Raw genomic sequence first — 19,073 nt, 5'->3', positions numbered from 1 at the left:
ACCATTTTTCCCTGGTCTGACATTGGTATATGGGGAGTTGCTGTAATATATGACTTTATGAATACACACACAAAAACAGACTAGCATGTGGCAGTGACTTACGGAATGCCAAGGAAATTCAGCAAGCTATAGTGATGACACATGCAAAGCAGGTCAAAGCTCGTCAATTTTGAGGTGAGCCATTAACAAGACTACCAGTAAGAGCTAAGAAAACTCCTGACTTGAATGTAATTTTAAGATATCCACAATGATGGTGATGAGCTAATTTTGAGAACAGTTCACCAAATGATTGGAAGCCAGTTGTGGCTGAGCAAAAACTTTAAATGAATCCATATTCATGGATTCTAAGTCTTCAGCAAAGGAGAGACAGCGTGTGCATTTTGTTTTAGTATTATATATGCGTATTTGTATATATGTGTGTGTGTATTTTGCCATAGTTTAAATTTTCTTCTATGTAATTGAAAATATAAACTAAAAGTGCTCATAGAGTGACAGAATTAGTTTGTGTGTCAAAGATGGTGTTTTTTGGCTGATTATTGTAAATTACTGTCCGTTACTTTTTATGTTACCACAGGAAATAACACACATGTACAAATCTTTGACATAAAAGGAACCAAAAATGCCTGTTAGCAGTTACAAATTAATGAATCTTTATGAAAGCTACTCTTTTGAGTTTAGCAAGTCTGAGGAGGAATGTTGCAAAGTATATAAATTTAGTGGTTGAGGTACAAAGACTGATGAAATTTCTGCTCTTGGTACTCTATAAATGGCGCACACTACAATTCAGTGAGAAGTTTCTTACTGCAGTTACCTTTGTTATACATCAGTGAATGCTTTTTGATATGATTGCACATTTAGGTTTCTAAACATTACCAATTCATTCAAATATTCTCTCAGATTTAAAATGGAAACGTGGTTCTGCATTTGTGCTCTATTGCGGATAGAGGGAATCAACCAGTGTGGTAAATGGTAAATGGCCTGTATTTGTATAGCGCTTTTACTAGTCCCCCCTAGGGACCCCAAAGCGCTTTACACACCCAGTCATCCACCCATTCACACACACATTCAAACACTGGTGGAGGCAAGCTACAGTTGTAGCCACAGCTGCCCTGGGGCAGACTGACAGAAGCGAGGCTGCCATTTCGCGCCATCGGCCCTTCTGGCCAACACCAGTAGGCGGTAGGTGAAGTGTCTTGCCCAAGGACACAACGACCGAGACTGTCCCGGCTCGGACAGACACAACAACGGAAGGTTTGACAGGCATTCCGATTACAAGGCGAACTCCTAACTCTTGAGCCACGATCGCCCTGTGGTGGCTACAGAGACACAATCCCAGTCAGTTGGCTTGTAAAAGAAAGAAGGACAAAAATGGTGGGAAAAGGGGTCAAAGATTAAATAAAGAATTGATGAGAAGCACAAACAGCAGCTTCTGATCCTGCATGACGTCTGTCTTCTCTGAGCATCAGGAGCTGAGCAAAAGGACCAACAACAGCACAAAAATGAACCTCACAACAACACAAGACCAGCTCTTGCACATATTTCCCCCCACATAGCTACAACATATAGACACAGATCTCTTGAGTTCTCTGTGGCACCTGTGAGCTCCCAGAGCAGCACCTTGCCCAGACCTTAAGTGGTGTTTACTACCAGACACAAAAATAAAGTAGCTATAACTTCAAAAATTATTGCCATTAAATTTGAGTTGTCATTGGAGGATAGTTATGAGTGTAGGGGACCTCATGTACTTGATCAGTCACAGCACAATCATGAGATTTTCCTCTGTTTTGAGGGATCTTTGCAAGGACTACAAACTATCTTAAACGGATGCCGGTAGGTGGCCTTATTTTGAAATAATGAGCCTTTGCTGTTTTAGACAGCACTTCAGCTCTCATCGCTGGCCTGCGTGACTCGTTAATTTGGATATTTTTTGCAGCGCGCTTCACCTCTAACAGAAAAAGACAGAGACGAGAACAGGCTTCTGGGAGATGACTGACGGCTGCTCTCGGCCAACCAGAGCAGGGATGCTGCGCGCACCTCGCCTGCTTCTCTGACGCTATTGGCTCCTCTCTGGAGAGTCGGGGGTTTGTTCTAATATTAATGACTGCCGAGGAGACGGCGGCGCATCTATGTGGTCCGCCTGACACTTGATCGAGAGGGAGAGATGCGTTCGTAACAGCCGCTGTTAAGACGAAGGGAAGGGAAGGAAGGGAAGGGCACGAGGATCACACGAATCTTTCTCCGTTCCTTCGCCACACTGCTTTTGGACTTTGCCGTTTCGCCTCATGCAGAAACCCGTGCGTTTTCCCGGGGAATAGAGACCACAACTGATTCCTCATCAGCTGCGTGAGAACAAGAAGACCACACATTGTTGACTGGCTTTATGTTGCGCGCTGGGGCTCTCTCCCGTCATCGGAGGGGCGCACTTGATGGGAATACAGACACAAAACTGCTTTGTATCCGAGGGTGATGAAACCCGGTAAGTTTACTCTGTTTGCTGCTCTAATTTATATTTGTCGTTTTCGTCCGTGTCGCGCGATTGCGTCTGCGCAACGGCTCACAAGTTCACATAAAAAAAAAAAACCCGAACGAAATTGAGCGATTCCTGTGTTTTTTGTCGCACACACAGAGGAAAAAATACACATCAGGTTGCTTCCTAAATGTCAGTCACTCATGTGCCGATTGCAGAAATTAGGGACAAATACTACTGGATAACGAATCTTGTGACTGGCCTCGAATCTCCCTGTTTGGATGTAGGGACGCGCTTTTGCGCAACTATGCAGGATGCGCCTTTTAACCGGACCGGATTTTGGCTGTGTTTGGATTAAGAAGGAAAATCAGTTAAAGACAAGAAAAAGACAAGCCCCCGTGGTTGTGTGTGTGTGCGTGCGGGTACGCTTCTATGTTTGTGTGTTGGTGGATGGAGTGATTGGCTGGCAGCTTCATGTCCTCGGGTGCTGCTTAGTGAGCACACACCAGACACGTCTCTAAGAAACCCACAGAATGTCCCCCCCCCCCCCCCCCCCTCCTCCCCTCACTCTCCCCCTCTTTGTTAAACCTTCCTGTTGCAAACACAGAAGTCGATACCCACACATGCCACGAGAGTACACGTCCACTGGCTTTATTTTTCAAACCCCACGCTCCTCAAATTGCTTCCTCCGCGGCTGTGCCATACACCGGATCCAGGGCTTTTACTTTGTGATTAACGCATCTACCGGAAAGCACCTTCTTGCGCATTCACCATCACCATCATCATCCCTTCACCTGCTCGTGCCTGTACACCCACACATCCAGGGATCCGGCTGGAGAAAGAGAGGGTGGCATTCAGTAATCCCTTAACTGCATTGGGGCGTCTTTCTCTAACCCCCCCCCCCCCTCAAAATTCTGCCCCTCACAGCCTCTCCCCTCTGTCCAAAATGTATTCCACTCAGCAGATTTATTATTCCTGAATAATTTGGATAAACAGATAATGGCCGATAATGACGAATGTGGATTTTCACCAAAGCAGGCTATCCAATTCTGATTGCTGTAATCTTCTGTTCAAATGTGTTCTGTGTGCGCACACACGTGTGTGTTTGTGTGTCCGCTTGCTTGTTCCAAGTGATGGATACAATAGATTTTGGCCTCCACAGTGCGAATGACTCACCCAAAACAGTTGCTCCATGTGAACCACACAATGAAATGCCACACGAGAGCCATCGTGCCCTCACATCCGACACCATGCCACACTGAGAAAACCTTAGCCCTTCACATGTGAAGTATGTGGCTGGCTACCCGCAAAGCAATGTATTATAGCATTCGACCACCAGTGTTTGACAAGCAATCCCCGCAACATATTTATCAAGTGAGCGAGCAGTGGCAGCTGAGATTTAATGTGATGCAAGATAGAGCCGCAAACTTTGTGAAGCTCAAAATCAAGTATAGACTCCTAACATGGCAGCCACTTTGCAGTTTCTCCCCCAAGTAGTAACAAAAGCAGTAAAACAAACCCGTATTGGTTTTCTTCATTAATTCAGGCACACTTGTTCAAAACAAATCAATATTACATGTCCACCAACAAGTCATACGCTTAAATTGTGTGGCTTTGTGAATTGCCTATTGATCTGCGTGAGAAGCAGAGGTGGGGTGGGAAAGGTACTGCGCCTGCAGTGGCCTTGTGGAGGCTTTGAGAGCATGATCGGCAGCACGGTGTGGGTGTTCCATATTAATTTTTCTCTATAGTCAGAGGGCAGCAGGTTGCAGCGAGGTGAGAATTATGTGTGGGTGCCAAATGCTACTATTGGTTTGAAATGGAGTTCAGAAAGCTCCAAGTGTAAGTGCCATCACAATCAAGTTCTTCCTTTTTTTTGTTTTTTCTTTGATGGCGATAACAAGATGCAGAAGTATCCATCAGGGGACTCCTCAGTGAAATCCATGTAAACATATTCACAAGACGGCTGCGGGGGATCAGCCCGTGCAGCCAAGCATAGGCTCTCTGGTAGCATCTCCATTCCCAAACAAACACAGGCACCCGTTAAAATGGAATAAGCAGAGGCAGAGGGAAAAAAGGAACAGTGGGGAAGAGAATGGTGTGCATGTTTGTTTCGGAGCTAGTGGGTGGACTTGAAAGAAACAAAGAAAAAAGAGCTGTGGATCAAAACATGCCACGATGGAAACATCCATGACATTTTACAATTTTTCAGTCCGTATCAAAGGTCAAAACAGGATGTGACACTTCCTTTGTATCCACTGACATTTACTTCTTGGATTTGGACTTTTTGGTACTTAACTTGGGCACATTTCTGGTGGGAGTGGATTTAAGGATTTAGGAGTGCCAGAGCACGGCTTTACCAAAAAAAAAGGTGCACTCAAAACCAGACCGTGTGTTAACAGCAAAATGCCAGGCCTGTGAGAATCTAGGACTGATGCTCACAATAAAAATCAAAGCTGCTAACCGCTAATTAAGCTGCTCTTCGGCAGACTCACATCAGAGCGGTACACGTTAGCGACATATGCCCATATTGCAGTTTAAAACGCGAGCAGAGACGAAGGAGGACATCTGAAGGGCCACTGCTGTGCGGTCCATCTGCTCTGCATTCTGACTGATACGTATAGGCCCTTAGTGTGCTGACGGAAATGGTAGTGATGCTGCATCCCTAGAACAAACCCAGCTGAACTGTTGTTGAGCTGCCCTGACCGATGCACAAGCACACATGCTCAGTTGAACGTATGTGCCAAAATGAGCATGTATACAGAGAATATCTGCCCGCAGACACAGAGCATTTTGAAAGAACCCCGTCTTTGGTCTTTTTGGGCGAAGAAAGAGTAGCTGGGAATGAAAACAGAAAAGAGAAAGCCCATATCAAACCCCATGAAATCATAATAAAGAGGCCCAAGCCAGCGATAAATGCATTTCAGTGGCATATAATGATTGATTCCATCTTCTGTGGGAACCTATTTTCTGCAGGCTTGTGGCCCCTTGACCAGCCATATATTATTCATATAAATATAGATAGGTGCGCATCTTAGAGGGAGCTCGCATGCCACATTTGCACCTGCAGATTCAATTTGGCTCTGACTTTGAGGGATATGCCGCTGGCTCCATTTCCCCTGCCTTCCCCCTCCACCCCACCCCACACCTTCCTCTTTCATTCTAGCTAGCAGCTATACATGGAACATTATGCAGATTTTTGTCAAGAGTGAGTGCGATTATGTTTGGGGAGAAATGAGTGTTGGAATGTTCGCTACGCCTTTGACCTTATCAGCGGCAGCCTTAAGCTGGATACCTTGGCTTAATTTTAATAGATGCAGCACTATGCGAATTAGACAAGGGGACCTAGCTGTGCTTTTTCACCGTGTGGCGCATTCTGCATGCATTATGCGAATGAGCCCCTGCGTGTTTGGGTTCTATTTTTTTTTTTCTGCGAGGACGCAGTCTGCTACGTTACATGCCGGCAAATGCACAGATCTCTTTTTCTCATGTATTTGCATGTGTTCCTGTCTGCTGTGTGCATGCGCGAGGCAGGTGGGTGCGTTATATAGTGTTCAATAGTCCACCTTGTGTGTGTGTGTTCTCCCTCACTCAGCCCAAGGGCATGTCTTGTCCAGAAAAGAGCTGAAAAACCAGAGATAGGGGGTCCTGTGGTTAATTTGGAACATTGATTCTACATTAAGAGTCGACTTGCCACTGATTCATGGCTATTCAAGTGCAGATGTAAGGGGAAAGGTTTCCATCTGCTCCCCCATGGATGCACACACGTACACATACATATAAGTACAGGAAGCTTCATTATGCATACACACATAGAAGGTTCTCTTTAATGGACTCTCTCTTGCCTTGGAGAAAGTATAATAGTAAATCAATGAGGTGAAGGGCAGAAGGAGGGACAGTTAAGCCTTCTGAAGGCCTCCACCCAATATGAGGCTTAACCAGAATGTATAAAGGACTCGTTGTGATTGCAACATGACCGTGCTGCATGTTCACCACAGGTCCAAGTGCTGCATCTCTGAAAAGAAACACATCTTGAAAAGTTGTGTTTATACAGTAGAGCAGCAGCAGATAAACTATAGCTTTCCAATAATGCAAAGTGGCTGCATGTATTAAGTACATAAAACCACAATCTTAGTCTTAACACATCGCTAATATATTTATTACTCGTGTGGGTGACACTTGAGAAATACTGCCGTCAGTAAATAATAAAATTACAGTTAATGAAACTTTAGTAGTCATCTTACACAAAGTCAAGCTATTTAATCATCATTGGTAATTTTCTAACTTATTATTTATGCCATTAAGTTCTGTGATAAAAGATATTTAGGAATTCGGTAGTATCTCATTCCCCTGGAGTCAAATGCTGCCATTCAGTTGCTGGCATACCAGAAATGTGTACAAGGTCTTTTATTGGTGGCTCCAAAATGCACTTTGAGAGTGCTCTCACATACATCTTGTCATATTTTAACTCAAATCATGATCATTTCGTAAACCTAATCCAGTCGTTTGATTGGATTTAGCTGATGGCTAGTAAGAACAACAGTGGACACAGCAGGACACGAACCGTGTCTCTGTTATTTGAAACACAAGTAACACTTGATTACTTAAAACAAGCACTTAAATTTTTTATAACAATCATCTAAATACGGTTTGTAGGAACACTGCATAGCATTTGTGATCATCTCAGAGCTGTTTTAAAAAGATCAGTCGCAGCTTTCCACGAAAGCATCCACTAAATTTTCATAGATATTTTACAAACCAAATTTACAAAATGTACAACATTTTACAAAAGTTCAATCAAGTGTTACCCCTCACATTACAGTTGGTAATTAGAAAATAGGAGCCATATGGTAAGACATGTATGCACAAGACATAGCATGGCAGGGGTGAAGAGTCTTGGGAAGGCAATTAGGCCAAAAGCAGACACTATGCAGGATAGGCATAGAAATATATAGTGAGACACGATGACATGCTGTCATTCTCCACAGCCCAATGGCTGGGCAGATGATGATGCAAACAGACAACATAAGGAGAAAAATTTCTCAATAAGGACGAGCAGAGAAAAATGTGAGAAGAGCAGGTTTATAAAAAGAGATATTTGGCTTGTATTATCATGAGAAAAAGGGAATGACAGAGTGAATAGAGAAAGAAAAGAGCCCGAGCTAGGGAGAGGGTGATGGGTGAAGAAAGCCTTGCAAGGCTTATTACCAGTGGATCAAAATTCCCAGTGAACCGTTTCTACAATACACAGGCTATTCTCCTGAAAGAGGAGGCAATTCGACTGCGCCCTACTTTCCACTTACGTCTGACCTTTATGTCTTCCACCCAGTTTTACCACAGTAAGTTTAATGTCTACCTCTCAGCAGATGCAATACTGCCTTGTTACCACTTAAACCATGCAGGCCTCATAATCATCTCCCCGAGGGCCAATATGCTTCCCACAAAAAGAAAAAAACTTACGTCTTGATCTCGCAAATTTTTCTCCGCCATTCCTGCCGTTGCATGCAGAACTTGTGTTTTGTATAATAAATGATTGCATTTTCTTTCTTAGGTCAACTTGTCTCCACACAGGGCACTGATGAGCACCCAACCTGTGACAAAGCAATCACCTCTCTTTCCCCGCTTCGCTAAATCCCATCCAAGCCCTGTGAAGCGAGCGGGAGGATTTATAATAACTCATTTCAATAAACAGAATAAAACAAACAGTTCTGCCCGGCTGTTTGGCCGCCCGACGACTTGAGTCAGGGTTTCCTGAATTAGCGCCGCAGAGCCACTTGGACCACCGCTTTCTGGCCCTCCTGTGCATACTCATTAATTTCAAGTGGTCATATCTCACTGGTCTCTAATCAAACTGTATTTGTGCCATTACTATCCTGTGCAGCCACAGTGTTAGGATAATGTAGATGGTCTGGTGGGAAAGTAAGCGAGGTGTTGCCAAGATGTGAATGAAAAAGCTTTTCACCTTGACAGCGCGTGAACCTCTTAACCGAAGCCTTGTCCTAATTCGCCCGGTGCCATTTGCAGATTACAGGAAATCTCTAAACACTATGAAACATATAAAATAATCTATAAATTACAGAATCAGATTCATATTTAAAAAACAAAAAGCAAAAAAAAAAAACAGGGCAGCAACATGTCAGCGTAAATATGCAGCATTTTAATGAGGAGAGATTCGAAGGCTTTCAGTTGTGTCAAAGGTCATTCTAATTAAGAGTGAAATGTGCGGCTAACAAGGTCTAAAGCCATAGCGGTTCATAAAGGTGACGCAATCACGCTGTCATTTCTGAACAGCATCTTTATTGGAATATGTCAATAACTACAGAAGCTCCTTACTCTAAGTGATGATGCAATAACTCTGCTAAATAAAAGCATCTTAGGCGCCTACACAGAATTTGTGTTCTTGTCAAACATGTGCAAATGAGACGCAGAGGTGAAAAAGTGCACATTGCAAAAAACATTTACACTGAGGTGATGTGGAAACCAGTGATAAAATATATATATATATAAATAAACCATGATGTACCTGAAGCATGAAGCATGTTTGGGAGCAACCTGCCTGAGGAGATAAGGCTGATTCATTGACGTCCTTTGAAAGGATTCTAAAAACACATTTTTTTAGAGCTGTATGTATGTTTGTGTGAAGTCTTTTTTAAATCACTGTTTGTGTGTCTTGCTTGTTTTTATCATATTCTGTACTTATTATGTCATTATGTTAAGTTTTTATTAGAGGCTGACCAATATATCAGCGGGTCTGATGTATTGACTGATAATAGTTCCCTGTGATGGATACACGGACACATTATTTGCAGATATTGCTGGTACTTGTAAGGATTCAGTACACATAATAAATGTTAGGGAAATCTGTTTATGTTTCAAGTGTCTGAAAGAAAAAATATCACCCGATACATTGGATCTTTAAAATCACCAACTATCAGTATATGGATCAGTCTTATAAATCCTATATAAGTCTAATTTTTTCTTTTACTTAATTCTTACTAAATTACACAACATTAATCAAATTTGTTTTTGTGTAACCTCACAGTTTGGCTTACCAGTCTTATATCTGTTCATATTATTATTATTAACTATTAACTACAAATTTATGTGGTACACAGTTTCTAAAAGTACTGCATTCATTAATTTGCAGATATATCGAAACCTTTGGCTACTAAGAAGCATCAACTGAATGGCTGTGTTAAATTTCAAGACGATCTCGTGTAGTGACAAACCCACAAATAACAAACCACCTGACTCTGCAGCTGTCTTTAGCGCAGCAGAGCTGTATAGCATCTTTCAGGTCATAGCGTATATTTCAGCTGCAGCAGGCAGCTGTTTCCTGCAGCACGCTATCAGCCCAGCATCAAACAGCAGACAGTCAAAGTTCTGCCTGGTGAATATATCGTAGGATTTTGTTTCTCTTGATTTTTGTGCTTGAACGCAAAAGAGCTAAACAGAGACTGAATTTTGGACTTGCGTACCTCAGACGGATTGAAGTAAAACCCCAAATTGGGCGATAATGTTTAACCACACAAGCTCAGCCTGTTAATAGGTATCAGATCTTTCATTTAACTGTTATAAGATTATAATGTGTCAGTGTCTCTTCAGGCTTTCACCTAGGAGATGGAGAGCAGTGTTGGTAATGAAACCCAGTGGTGGTAAACAAACCCGTATTTCACCCAGCTAAGGCAGTCTTGAAACGAGGCAGATACAAGCAGCTTGTTTTGCTGCGATACTCCCAGCCAGGATTAACACTGCTGAAAGTGGAAAGCCCATGGGCTACACTGCCAGCCTCCCACTGTAATGGAGCTGCTTGCCCACCACTCTCTTTCTCCTCTGACACCTTGGAACTTGTGCTCCATGAGTGAACACCTTAGCCTGACCTATAAAAGGTCCCCTGAACAAATGTCAAAGCTTTGGCTTAATGCGTTAGCGCAGGTAGACATTAGGTTGCTGGAGATCCCATTACAAGCTTTCCGTGTTCTGTTCTAAGGTGTTGATTTTGTACCTCAGTACTCAGGATTTAGTAAAGCTTTTCCACACACAGATTACCAGCATCCATCTTTGAATTCAATTTACCCCAGCCATATTAAGCACATTTCTCTATGTCCAGCAGTTACGTAATGTTTTTTCTTGTTTCTTTCTTTTTTCGACTTTGACTAGAATTTGACTGGATCAAGCTAAGATTAATATTTCTTGCAACGACAGCATTACAAGGGTCAGTAGAGGTTAATAGCTCAATGCCACAACAGAAACGAAGACGTTTCTCCTCTGGCAAGTCACTTTGTCCTCCAGATCTCTTCTTTCCCTTCTCCCTCCACTCACGCTCTGCCTCAATTACCAGCAACTGAGCAGTGGACTGTGGGAATTAGCTCTGTATAGTAGCTGTGTGTGTGTGTCTGTGTGTGTGGGGGGGGGGGATGTGGTTCGGTAACTTGACTGGATTTTTACTAATAGGTTTGTACAAGTGGTAGTCATGGTGCAAGGCCTTCAGAATATAGACTGCCTGTTCAGTGGGCTCCGCATTATTCAGTCGCACGATACCAATTTATGTGATCAACTGCCTGTAGATGATTAGGATAGTGCACTTAAAATAATGCAAGTATGGGACAATATTCCAACCTTAAGCGTATTGAAACTCTATTAGGGATGGGCATTTCAAGCAAAAGTACTGCTTGTATTCACTGGGAGGTATTTGGATATCCCTCAAAGAGCATTTCAATTGAGGCTCTGTCGTTAAAAGCTTTACTGTTGTAACATCTTCCGTTTGTCCGTTTTCTGCAAGACACACACTGTTGGCCACAACCATATCTAAGATCTGCATTTTTATGAACCACATGTTGGATTATCATTAATAGAATTTCATCCTCATTAATCAGCAGGGAAATATGTTCTTCTTGCTGGCCTCATCATCATGCACATTGTCCTGTAAAGCCTTCCTAATCCAGTCCCTGATTTTTGATGGAAAAGCAAGCATTAGCGTCCGCCAAACCAAAAGAAATCCCTCTCTCAATCTGTCCCTATTTCCAAAACCTCTTTAGTGTCCACGATGTCATCCTCACATCCATCCTCGCCAGAATCTAATGGAGAAGCAGTGTGCTGTGAAAATAGGGCAGTGCTGTGTCTTACAGCACACCAATTCCCTTAGCAGGAAATATTGATTGAAACATTAATTAGTCCGAGAGTGTTCCCTCTGACGTAACTAGCTGGTAAAACAAATAACAGCAGCCCGTATTGGAACCACCTGCAGCGAATTCACAGTAAAGCTAAGCCATAACAGTTAACCTGACCACATTATGCTGCTGGTAATTGTGATTACTAAGGAGAAAAAGCCAGGGTGAGCAGAGGTGAGAACTAAATGCGGTAGGCTGTATTACAAAGTCTGTCCTGTGCTTCCAGGATATGGATCAACTGCATAGCCCACGATGGAGAGCCGGTGCTGAGGGAGAGAGGCTAAGTCCTGTTTATCAGAATTCTCTGGGTGTAGAAGCTTATTAAAGTGCCAGGTGCTTTTGAAAAATAATACCCCCCCTTTCCCCCCACACACACCACCATCCCCACCTTCTCCCTCTTTCACAACCTTACTGTCTGCCGTCCCGAACCAAACCACGCTCTAGCCAGTGATGGCACACAGGTTGAGGAATGAACCCTCGGCTTGGCTCCACCAGCGGGCAAACTCCAGCATTTCTGCTTCCTTCAGAAGTTCTTATTCATTTAGTTATTTATTTATTTCACCCACCACCACCACCACCACATCTCCCCCGTGGTGGAAACAGCGAAGGTGATGAAATGAAATCATTTCTCTTCCCTTGTTTTCACTTTCCAGCCACCGTCACAGTTCTCCTCTTGATTCTTTCTATTTCATCCGCTGTCTCTTCTGACTTTTCTCATGATGTGGCGCCTGATCTCATAGGCCCCAAAATATCACAAGCACCATCAAACCCATCTGTTCAGTAAGAGGCAGTCACATATGACAAATTACATACACTTCAACTGTGGAGCTTCTGCCACGTCAGGATGTGATGGAGACACTAATCATACAACGGTGCGAGAGACAGTAAATAGAAAAGATGTGTGAGTTACATGAAGGAGGAAGCATCTAAGCTATACCCATATGGAAAAGAAATAGAAAAAACTTATAAAAGACTTGCATCAGCTTTAGCTTGCTTCATATAGTGAATCATATAAGGCTTATATGATTCACTCATGAAAGTGGCCACTTTCTCATTACTTTCATATATTGTTTTACGGAGTATCAAAAACATACAAGTTTCATTTATATAATTTTTCAAGGGATCTTATATCTGTTTTCACTCTTGTATGCTTTTCATACAAGTTTCACACAAGACAGATACAAACTTTATAAGATTTATATATATTTTTTCCATATGGGTAGTTATATATCTACAATGCTTATAAATGGAAATAATCATACAATAGTCTTTGTTACATAAGAATATTGAACAAACTTACAAAGGCCAAATATTGTTACAGGTGAAATTGTTTGCCTTTTACTTTGAAACGACCGAAATCTGCCTACATTTCCCAGAATTCCATTTTAGGAACATCTGTAAATACCGTATCACTCTTTAGAAATAGTCAGCGGCACAAACATATGCGTTTTTAACAGTTAAAAAAGACCCTGAGAGCAAATATGTTGACCTACAAATGAAGTAAAATATGCACAATAGCCTTGAGCTTTCACTCAAATCAGACTGTCTAAAATCAGTGCAATGGATTTTACCCATTGCCTTTAATTTAAATGTCTCAGAGAAATTAATGGATAATTTACTAGCCTAAAAAAATCCCAGAATAAAATGGAAATGTCAGAGAAGTGTGCAACACTTTCTGCTAACAGCACTGTACTGCATTTTATAGTTCCTGTTGAGCCCATGAGAGTACATGACCTTAAACTGTCTTGTATGAAGTGTAATGAAAGGGTGAACAAAGGCAGACAATTCAGACAAATACTAACTGCACTGGGTAGATAATTGAATTTTAATTTATAGTATTTGCTTCAATTTATTATTCAGACAGGATCATCAAAATGAAAACACTTATTGTGCCATGCCGTGTTTGGTAATGATGTTTTTGTTTTACTTTTCAGTGCACCCATTTCCTTTATTACAACCCTGTTCATTTATGTACTTATAGATGCAGCCGAATGACAATGAAACGTCAATGAAATGCATTTTTTCAGTTCAGTAAGACCACAGATATTACATAAAACTACTAAACAATCGTGACACTAATCACCGACCTAAATGACTGTGATCATTCTCAAATTTTAAATGAAAAAGAACATAGATTTAGCTGATGATCTTCGATCTGTGACTATTTTATCTATTATTCAAATATCCATGTTCAAGACAATACCATAATAATCACTTATTTTCTTCACTTCAGGCACCTTTTAGTAATCTGTGTCCATTGGTAAACTGCATGACCTGTTTTTCCAGAAATGCTAAATCCTATTAGCATACAGATGTGCTGATTGCTAAAAAGATTAATTACGTCAACACGTTAATGCATTTTAATTTTCATGGCAGTCGGTTGTTTCGTCTCCTAACAAACAGGTGCAAACTGCATCTAGGTCAACTGTTTAGTTTGCATTTACAGCCTAACCGTCTCACTCCATTGTGTATTACTGGCTGCCCATTTACTTGTTGCTATAGTGACTGACATATTCTAGCGTCTTTGAGTAGCTTGCCCTAAAGCGTAACGCTTAAGCCCTAGGATGTCTGCCATTTAAGAATCTTAATGAAGCCTTCTCTTTAACCAATAATAGACTCATACTGCTAGCATCAAGATTTAGTGCTATATAGTAGTGGTACATATGGTACATCCTCAGAGTGAAGTCTAGAAGGTCAAGCAGATATAAATCCATTGTTCTACGTCTTGAAGGGAACGTGTATAAATGTCAACATGCATCAGTGTGCCTATAACAAATGTCAATATGTCCAAATCCTTTTCTTATGACATTCTCTGACCATGCCCATTATCTGGTAATACTCACATGTTTCTCTCTGTCTTGTTTGTTTTACGCAGGTAGGAATGGACTGGGCTGTGGATTCTGGAAGCTAGTAAAGACAATCAGTGAGGACGGTTATCTTTAAAGAAAGAAGTTGTTTTATGGATACCTATAAAGGTTCTTAATATAAGTCTTTTGAGGTGTAATATTGGTCCAGGCTTTTTTCTTTTTTCCACCTCCCACCTATTTTTGGCTCGCCTGATTGCACCCTTGGCCTCAAACCCTGACACCAGCATTGAGTGAATCAAGGGCATCTACATAGGAAGACAATAAAACACTAGGAAGCCCTGTGGCAGTTGCGGCAGGGCTGATGAGTCAGTTGCCACAGCGGCTGCAACAAATGAGTAATTATTTGTAAAGTTAATAGCTGAGACCAATCAATCTACAAGGACCAATTTCTGACTGGAGGAAATCGGTCCAATATGAAGGACTTGTCATTTGTGGATCATCTCTTTGTTGGCTTGGCCATGGCCTCTTTTGTTGTGGCCACTGAGCTGAGGCCTGATTGCCCAAAGCTTTGTGTGTGTGAGATTAGACCCTGGTTTTCCCCTACTTCTGTCTACATGGAGGCGCAGACAGTTGACTGCAATGATTTGGGACTCTTTAGCCTGCCAGAAAAATTACCAGTGGGCACGCAAGTACTGTTACTGCAAACAAACAACGTCGAGAGGATTGACAGACCTTTGGATTACATGCCCAATATTACAGAGATTGATTTATCGCAAAACAACTTATCCTCAATCAGCAACGTCCACCTTGGGAATCTTACTCAGCTGCTCTCCCTTCACTTAGAAGAGAACTGGATACGAGAGCTTCCTGAGCAATGCCTGTCAGAAGTGGCGAACCTTCAGGAGCTCTACATGAATCACAATCTCATCTCTTCTATCGCTCCGCTGGCTTTCCAGGGTCTAAGCAACCTTGTGCGACTCCATCTCAATTCTAACAAGCTGAGTGTCATTAAAAGAGAGTGGTTTGAACCTTTGCCAAATCTGGAGATCCTAATGATTGGTGAAAATCCAGTTCTTTCTATTGATAACATGAACTTCAAACCTCTAAGTAACCTCCGCAGTCTTGTTCTTACCAGAATGAACCTGTCCCAGCTTCCTGATGATTCACTGGCTGGTCTTGATAACTTGGAGAGCATCTCTTTCTATGATAATATTTTTCCCGAGGTTCCTCACTCTGCCCTGAGAAATGTCAAGAATCTTAAGTTTTTGGATCTAAATAAAAACCCCATTACTAGAATACAAAGAGGGGACTTTGTGGATATGCTTCATTTGAAAGAACTAGGGATTAACAGCATGCCAGAGCTAGTTTCCATTGACAGCTTTGCCCTCAATAACCTCCCTGAGCTGACCAAAATCGAAGCAACCAACAATCCTAAACTCTCTTATATCCATCCTAATGCTTTCTACAAACTCCCACGGCTGGAAACCCTTATGTTAAACGGCAATGCTCTCAGTGCCCTCCACAGGATTACTGTCGAATCTCTTCCAAATCTGAGGGAGGTAAGCATGCACAGTAACCCAATCCGCTGTGACTGCGTAGTCCGCTGGATGAACATGAACAAGACCAACATCCGTTTCATGGAGCCTGACTCATTATACTGCGTAGAGCCTCCGGAGTATGAGGGCCAGCATGTCCGGCAGGTGCACTTCAGGGAGATGATGGAGATTTGCCTGCCACTGATATCACCCGAAAGCATGCCAGGGCACATTAAAGCACAGAGCGGGTGCTCAGTGTCACTTCATTGTCGGGCTTTTGCCGAACCAGAGCCGGACATCTACTGGATCACCCCATCTGGCACAAGGGTTCTGCCTAACACTGTATCTGACAAGTTCTACATGCACCCAGAGGGAACCTTTGACATCTACGATATAACAGAAAATGAAGCCGGTGTTTACACCTGTGTTGCCCATAATTTGGTCGGTGCTGATCTTAAATCCGTCTCTGTAGAGGTAAACGGATATTTTCCTCAACCTGTCAATGGTTCTCTGAATGTTGAAGTCAAATCAGTGGAGACACACTCCATTCTGGTCTCATGGAAGGCTGGCCCTGGCACTTTGGCTCCCAACATTAAATGGTACACTGTTTCAGATGCCAACCATCCCACCATGGCTTTTACCACCAGGGTTCCCTCAGATGTCCAGGTGTACAACCTTACCCATCTCAGCCCCGCCACTCACTACAAAGTCTGTGTGGATATCCGCAACATCCACTACAACCATGACACCAAATGTGTCACTGTCACCACTAAGGGATTAGAGTTGGCAGCCAAGGACACAGAAAAATGGGATGCAGCAGTAATCACTGTCTTTGGTGTGCTCCTGGCTGTGATTTCAGTGGCCTGCCTGTTTATTTATGTGTCTCTGAGGAACCACCACCTTTATGGGGATATAAGGAAATGGGACTCTAAAGCTTCACTGATACCAGTGGAAGCTCCCGGTATGCACTCATCTTTCTTTACAAAGCTGTGGGTTACGGGTAAGGGACTGCCAAGTGGAGTGGAAGTGAAAGCCACAGTCATAAATGTATCTGACAATGCCTTTTAAGAACCACAGCTTTGTAGAGCACCACACACCTACAGCAAATGGACAAGGCCACTGGGCAGGGGTGGACGATGATATACTGTTTTCAAAGGCATACCCATTGCCCGTTCCCAGCTCAGATACACTGGGAGAACTATTAATGGAAGGGGATGGAACGGTTTAAATTGACTACATGCTATCCCAGTTTCAACCCTAGTTGAAGTGGTGGCTTTGTAACCATCAAACCAAGCTAACATCAACAGGAAGGGGTATTTACTGCAAAAAAAATTCGATTACAGTACCATTCATACAGAAATGCAGGCAGAGAAAAGAAAGTGGACGTGTTGAAGGTCAGCTCTCTTGTAATTGACTGTTAAATGTGTTCAGAGTTGTGGAACTGTCCGTGTGGTCCCAAGCAATACCGTCTGTGCTTTGTCAAACATCCATAGACGAGTTAGAGATACAGTAATAACACCTGTCTATTATGGGAAGGGAGATTTATTAGAGTAGACAAAAAACAGTGACTATGGTGTAAGCCTTTTGATGAAATATACCCCCCCTTTTCTATTTAAAAACGGATTCTTGATTTTTCATGGAAATATTGTTATATATTCTATTATGTTGATGTAATGACAAATCCTCTGTATGTGAACAATTTAAATGGGTTTTAAATGAAGGCAAGGAGCAGACTACTTTTGATTACAACATCACATTAAGCTTAATGAAATTCAGCGACAAAATGGGTATCTAGAGAGGATATTTGCCAAATGGCTGTTTATGCTTTGTAGTTCTCATTGCAATGGTGACTGGCAAAAACACTGGACTCAAACAAATATATCGAGTTGTTTAAAACTAAAACGAGTGATGTTTTATCTCCTCAAGAGGTGGTTTGTTAATGCCCTGGTAAGTGCCTACAACAAGAGCTACGTGAGGTAAACGGAGAGGAAACTGAAGAAATTCATCAGCCACAGCAAAACACAGTCATGTCATCATTGCAGTCACAAGCTATTCTCCAGTACTTTTAGTGGAAATACTTTCTCAGTATTTTTAGCATACATATTTTAAGAAAACATTTTGTTGTTGCTTTGGGTGTCAAGTTAAAAAGCCATTTTTATATTACCTGTATTATATGTGATCAATGGGCACAACAGACTAATTAAGAAAAGCGCTAAGAAAAAAAAATAAATGTCATTGTTTCTTTTACAAACAATTGCCTACTTTCTCTCATTTTATTCTCATATTTATAACAACAGCAAAAGGGACCTGTTATTTTCATTTTCATCTCTTTTTTTGGGCTCTACTTGAATAACTTTGCACGAGTTACGGTCCTAAATAACGATTATTTGTGTATAAATAACCCCTAATTTATACATTGGGCCTTGGTGCAACCTCTGCTGCCTGAAACAAGCCCTTATAGAGCCCTTCCTCCCCCTTGAAGCCAACTTTCCTCTTATTGGCTGCCCCTAATAAACCATATTCAGAATATCCTCTGTCAGTGAGATCATACAGAGGCAAAGGCAGAAAATATTGTCCGAGTATAAAAGCAGTCTGATGGCTGAACTTTTGGCTGTGATTTATTGCCAGGACGATGTTATCGGCCCATATTAACTATTTCCGATTTATTGGTATCGACATTTGTAATTTGACCATAAACAAACATTAAACAGAAATAGATAAAGTCTGGGAGAAACACCCTTCAACCATGTTACAGCTATTGATGTTGCACAGTGTGGTCCACCACAACTTTACCCTTGGCAACTGTTTTTGAATGTGCTTTGAACACCACAAACTCAACAAGCAGCTGATCCAAGCAGAGTCGGACTAATCTACTACATGTTTGACAATAAAACAAGTTTATATTTAAAACTCATTATCATAATATCTTAGTGCTGACTCACACATAACTACACATAACAAATGTTAGGGAAATCTTTTTATGTTTGTCTGAAAGATACTAAATATTGGCTGATATATCAGATTTCCCCCCAAATATCAGTATTGATATCGGAAGCCATTTTGCTTATATTTTATTGTTATTTGTCATGCATAA

At 41.9% G+C, this 19,073-nt stretch overlaps 1 protein-coding gene across 1 annotated transcript; it reads left to right on the top strand.

The window, feature by feature from the left end:
• The first annotated feature begins 2,101 nt into the window (after positions 1–2,101).
• On the top strand, positions 2,102–18,233 carry lrrn3b (leucine rich repeat neuronal 3b). Its single transcript, XM_004560836.3, has 2 exons — positions 2,102–2,476; positions 14,513–18,233. Exon 2 carries the CDS (start codon positions 14,918–14,920, stop codon positions 17,045–17,047), a length of 2,130 nt encoding a protein of 709 aa, XP_004560893.2. The 5' UTR covers positions 2,102–2,476; positions 14,513–14,917; the 3' UTR covers positions 17,048–18,233.
• The last annotated feature ends 840 nt before the right edge of the window (positions 18,234–19,073 follow it).

The sequence above is a fragment of the Maylandia zebra genome, linkage group LG17 (assembly GCF_041146795.1).
Source record: "Maylandia zebra isolate NMK-2024a linkage group LG17, Mzebra_GT3a, whole genome shotgun sequence".
Classification (NCBI taxonomy): Eukaryota; Metazoa; Chordata; class Actinopteri; order Cichliformes; family Cichlidae; genus Maylandia; species Maylandia zebra.
Note: the sequence above shows the minus strand (reverse complement) of the source record. Positions and strands in the feature narration are given on the sequence as shown.

Excerpts from the sequence above, each read along its gene's own strand:
- lrrn3b (XM_004560836.3), top strand. The coding sequence starts at position 14,918 with ATGAAGGACTTGTCATTTGTGGATCATCTCTTTGTTGGCTTGGCCATG.